The sequence below is a fragment of the Rhinopithecus bieti genome, unplaced genomic scaffold (assembly GCF_001698545.2).
Source record: "Rhinopithecus bieti isolate Rb0 unplaced genomic scaffold, ASM169854v2 scaffold_12155, whole genome shotgun sequence".
Lineage (NCBI taxonomy): Eukaryota > Metazoa > Chordata > Mammalia > Primates > Cercopithecidae > Rhinopithecus > Rhinopithecus bieti.
In genome coordinates, this window is record NW_016807423.1 from 3882537 (window position 1) to 3887980 (window position 5444).

Below are 5444 nucleotides of genomic sequence, written 5' to 3' on the forward strand. Positions count from 1 at the left end.
AGATGGGGTTTCCCCATGTTGCCCAGGCTGTTCTAGAACTCCTGAGTTCGAGACCCACCCACCTTGGCCTCCCAAAGTGCTGGGATTATAGGCATAAGCCAATATGCTGGTCGATTTTCCTTTTTTTAAACTAATTCTGTTCACTTCATCCTAAAACCTCTCTCAGGACAGATATCCCAAGTCACCATTTCACCATTTCTGCTCAGCAATCCTGCCTTATCCCTCCCCATCAGATGCCTTCTCAGAGAACTGCTGCTGGGGAACAAATGCCAATAGGACCCCCGTTTTGCTTCTTTTTTCTTCCCTCCTTACCCTGATTTCTCTGCTCTCACGGTAAAAATCCTTTTCTTCCATCTTCTCAAACAGCAGAACTCTCCCTGGCCCAGCAGAACAGGCAAATCCCTTTGAATAGGCTGCAATGGCAAACACCTGGGGCATGGACAGCTGGCTGTGGCTACTGGTCGCCACCATCTGTTCATAGGAAGGGAGTGGAGAACTGACTGGTGGAAATTCAATCAGGCTGGAAACAAAAAAACAGCATATACAATTTACAGAGACAATCTTGAGGAGATGGAATTCTGCTGGGGAGGAGAAAGAAGGCTGTCATTGGGTGTGACAGAAACCACCCAATGATCCCCTTTTCCATAGCCAAATACTGCCCTTTGGCTTGGGAACTGTACACAAACTGCACATGGCCAAGCCCAGAAGCAAGAGAGTACTCGGGGCGTGTGGAGTAGACAGAGGCAAGAGTTGTAGAGGAAGAGAGCCGCAGGTATGCTTGGGCCAAGCCAACGAGTCTGGGCTTTTTTCTGGGAGGCCTGGACCCCAGAGCTTAAGGACTGTGAACGCAGCTCCTGGAGAAGGTTATGGGGACTTTTTAGGAAGCTCCTAATTACAAAAAAAAAAAAAAAAAAAAAGAGGATATTCCATTGGCATGGGGGGATGGTGGTGAAAATGGGTGGATTGAAGGTTATTGAGGAAGAAGAATCTACAGGATGTCATTGGGGTTGAGGGCCCAGGTTCTGGCATCCAAGAGATCTGGGTTTGAATCCTGAGCCTGCCACTTCTCAGAGCCATGATCTTGGATAGGCCACTTACCTCTTTGATCCTCAGTTTCCTTGTCTACACAATGGGCATGATAATAGTACGAACTATATAGGGTAAGAATCAAATGGGAATATTTATAAAGTGTTTAAAGCAATGTCTGGTGCATGCAATGGTACATTCCAATACACAGGAGATATGATTTTCACTGGTTGTCACAGCAGTAATGTGGCATCTCTCTTACCATGGTCAATAACCACTCCTTCCTGAGACTGCACTTTACCCCTATCCTCTGTCAGATTTACCCAACACATTTCCTTGCATTTGTTGGTCTGTCGCCTCCTGCTGAATTATAAGTTCCGTGAGGACTTGTGTCCCCAGCATCTAGCAAGAGATGCCTTTTGTATACTGCAAGGGCTTGGTGGACATGAATCAATTCATTAAATTAGTCACTGTAAAATGTGTTTCTAAAACTATAGTTTTGAAGACCAGCCATATTATAATGCTTATAAAATGAGGTTAGGTATAAAAAATAAAAAGAATTGTATCTAGCCTATGGTTATAACTGTTAAATTTGTGCTTAAATATAAATGAAAACTCTTCGAGAGGAAGAGGGAAAATGGGCATAGTTGACTTTTATGGTAGAGGGGTTATGAGCAGTTTCTAAAGAGTGCTGTCTTCTGTATAATGCTGTTAGTACAACGAATGTGGGAGTGCCAGCCCAGGAAGCACCATTACCTCTCTGATTCCTGGATGACATCCAGGCTTTTTGAGTCATGGGTGGGTTCTTTGACCATTATGCTGGTCTCCCAACGCTGATCTCCAGATTCAAAGAGGAAGAGTTTGCCTGTGTCAGTGCCAACAACAATCTTGTCATCAGCCACCCAGGTGTGGGCTAGATAGTTTTGGGGTTCTCCCCTCTGAAAATTGGTTTGCTTCAGGGTTCCCTCAGTAAAACGGAGGAGCTTAAACATCCCATTTCCAGTGACACACACCTGAGTGTTATCTTGTGGACTGAAGCTCACCTGTAAAATGTGAGAGAATTGAAGAAAAAAATTTATGAAACTAATTTTGATGGAATCATTTCCCATTTTACAAGTTAATATTTATTTCAGGCTGCTCAGAATATCTCCTAAACATCCAAAATCATGTAATTTTATGCTGCATTTGATAAGGGGACACATCTATGATCCATTATATTTATAGGGATATGAGTCAAACTAGGAAATCTACAAAGGCCAAAGAGCAGAATGAGCAGCTTTTGACAAGAGCCACACCCAGTGCTAACAAAATGGAATAAAGCTCAGCTGGAAACACAGAAAAAGAGGGTCTGATAGGTTTACATAGCCCTGTCCAGGAGGAAAGAAATCACATGTCAGGGGATGCTACGTGGTCTCCTACCAACTGAACATCCTTCAACCACAGCTCTTATCCCAATATACACCTGCTCCTCTAGTTACAATGGGATCATGTCCTGATAAACCCATCATAAGCTGAAAATGGGCAAAGCCATGTGGCCACACAGCACCACACTGTAGAGTACCTTGGTTTTTACCTTCGTGATTCAGTGACTGACTGGGGGCTGTGGCTGCAGCTGCTGCCCAGCATCATGAAAGTATATCACTTGGCCTCTTTCTCCAGAGTACATATCACTCTTGTACCATTGTAAAGATGAAAGTTTTAAGTTTAACCATAGTAAGTTGGGGACTACCTGTACAGTAATAGGCAGTCAACCTGCTGTCCTGGCTAGATAGTGAGCAACTTGAAGGGCTGTGACTTTTTCATCTCTGTTTTCCCAGTGCTGGATTCATCATGGGCATCCAATAAATGGTTGCTGAATCTACTTAGTCAGAGCAGGAGGTGCTTCATCAGGCCTCACTGTGGCCTGGTTGAAATCCCCTTCTGGTTCTACCTGCCTTTTGTCTGATTCTGGAATAATCACCCAGCAACTTTCTGATTACTATTATAATTTCACCTTGCAACTTCTCTACTACTAGGAAGGGAATACACTGGATAAATAATGTGAGCGTTCTGGTTGTAATATGCTGGTTTACACGTCAACATCTTGTGGGTTGAATAACTGAGTCTATGCCGGAGACACTGATTAGCTAGAATCCCTGAACATGAACAGAACTGAGTCATTGAACTTGTGGAATTGAGTGCTAGATCCCAGACTAGGGTGAGTGAACCAAGATCAAACCTCCTTGGGACCCCTTGCCTAAGCCATCAGTCAAGTTCCTGAGGGGTCTTCTTCCTTTTGCCCTCAAGACACAATAGAAGGTTCTGCTCCTTACATAACAGCAACTTCAGCAACAGCTTCCTAAAGACCTACCACTTTACATCACATTTCGGAAATCTTCCTACTGCCCGGCAATGCTGCTGGAAAAAAAAGGCTAGGACCAGGGAGAGAAAGCAAGTTTTATTAATCCACTTCTGGGCCAAACCTGTGACCAGAAAGCAGTTCTGGGACAAAGTAAAGAAGACAGGAGCTGGAGCTGGGGAACTCCTAGCTCTGCTACTCACCACCTCTGTGATCTTAGGTGAGTTACCTAACCTCTTGGAGCCTCAGCTCTCTCATCTGTAAAATGGGGATAATGATTGTGCATACCTTATATGGTTGTTGTAAGACTAAATATAAAAATGCATGGAGGAAATTAGAACGTGGCACACAGCATTCAATAAAAAGTAGTTCTATTTTTTATAATTTTCACGATACTTGTCACACTACTAGGTACCTGGTAGACAGGGTTGTTCTGAGTGTCGATTCTAACAATGGCCATTACTTTCTGTTTTTCCCACAGCCAATAGACAAGATTTGACTCTGGAGGTGATGTCTGAGCCAACAGGTATTTGGAGTCTGGAGAAAAAGCCATGCTAATAAATTTCTGAACTTGGAAGTCAAAATTATTAAGAACTTTGCGCTTCCGGCAAGGGATGGATGACAATTCATAAATGGTGATGGCAGGTTTTTCTTGCACAGTCTCAGAGATAGCGAGATACCGCCGATTGGGACTGATGGACAAGGCCAACATGCCCTGACTCTTGTCTGAGCCTGCAAACAGAGGAAAAAGGAAATAATCAGGGTGGATCACACTTTCACCAGGATTCACCAGGAACCAGGCACAGTAGTGGGCACTGGAGTGGACAGTGGTGGACACAAAGAACAAAGGCGGCCTTGGCATAGCTGTGTTTGGGCATTATGAAAATGACTAGGGGCCAGGGGTGGTGGCTCACGCCTGTAATCCTGGCACTTCAGGGGGCCGAGGCAGGCAGATGACTTGAGATGGGGAGTTCAAGACCAGCCTAGCCAACATGGTGAAACCCCATCTCTACTAAAAATAAAAAAATTAGCCGGGTGTGGTGGCAGGTACCTGTAATCCCAGCTACTCGGGAGGCTGAGGCAGGAGAATTGCTTGAACCTGGGAGGCGGAGACTGCAGTGAGCTGAGATCATGCCACTGCACTCCAGCCTGAGAGACAGAGGGAGTCTCTGTCCCCAAAAGAAACTGACTAGGGCAGGCACCTCTGAGGATGAGGTGGGAGGAGAAGTCAGGGAAAGCTTCCTGAAGGAGGGCAGGGGGGGAGGTGAGATGGGGGCTGGGTGACGGGTGGCAGGTGGCAGTAAGAGCTTGAGCCAAGGGGTGGATGTGACAAAGGGTACGGCATAGTGCGAGAACTGCAAGCAGTGGGTTTGCTGGGGCACTGCATGTGAGATGGGGTGACCAAAGATGGGTCTAAAGGGGTGGAATCGGGTCAGACCATAGAGGCCTTTATTCCCTGAGTATCCTCCTCTACTGCAGAGGCTGGGATGCCAACTACTGGATTCCTCAGCCTCCCTTGCAGTTAGCTGAAGTGTGTGACATTCTGGACATGAGGTGGAGGCAGAAGTCTTCCAGAGTGGCTTTATGATAAAGCTGGTGCTTCCTTAAAAACCAGACAGATGCATTCTATCCCCTTTTTCCTGAAATCTAGAGGTGATATCTGGAGATAGAGCTCTCATCTCACAACCATGAGGTAATACGAATGAAAATGAAGGCTGTGATCCTCTAGAAAACAGAGCCTCAGGCAAAGATTAAAGGGTAAATACTTTATCTGGGAAATGCAATCAGGGTCACATTACAGTTTTCGAGGGCTCTAGGTACTTTTGATTTCATGGCCCCCTCCTTCATTAAAAATTGTTTAAAAATATATTTACAGGCCGGGCGTGGTGGCTTACGCCTGTAATCCCAGCACTCTGGGAGGCTGAGGTGGGCGTATCACCTGAAGTTGGGAGCTCAAAACCAGCCTAACCAACATAGAGAAATCCTGTCTCTACTAAAAATACAAAATTAGCTGGGCATGGTGGCTGAGGTAGGAGAATCACTTGAACCTGGGAGGTGGAGGTTGTGGTGAGCCGAAATT

General features: G+C 45.5%; 1 protein-coding gene across 5 annotated transcripts in view; it reads right to left on the minus strand.

Moving 5' to 3' along the window:
• Nucleotides 1-5444, minus strand: part of CFAP57 (cilia and flagella associated protein 57) — an 85929-nt gene that overhangs the window by 73368 nt on the left and 7117 nt on the right. For all 5 annotated transcript variants that reach the window (XM_017881949.1, XM_017881947.1, XM_017881948.1 and 2 more), the window contains exons 3-5: nucleotides 3780-4096; nucleotides 1783-2069; nucleotides 313-520 (exon numbers count right to left, since the gene is read on the minus strand). In XM_017881949.1, coding sequence (XP_017737438.1) covers nucleotides 313-520; nucleotides 1783-2069; nucleotides 3780-4096 — 812 coding nt within the window. The remainder of the gene's footprint in view (nucleotides 1-312; nucleotides 521-1782; nucleotides 2070-3779; nucleotides 4097-5444) is intronic.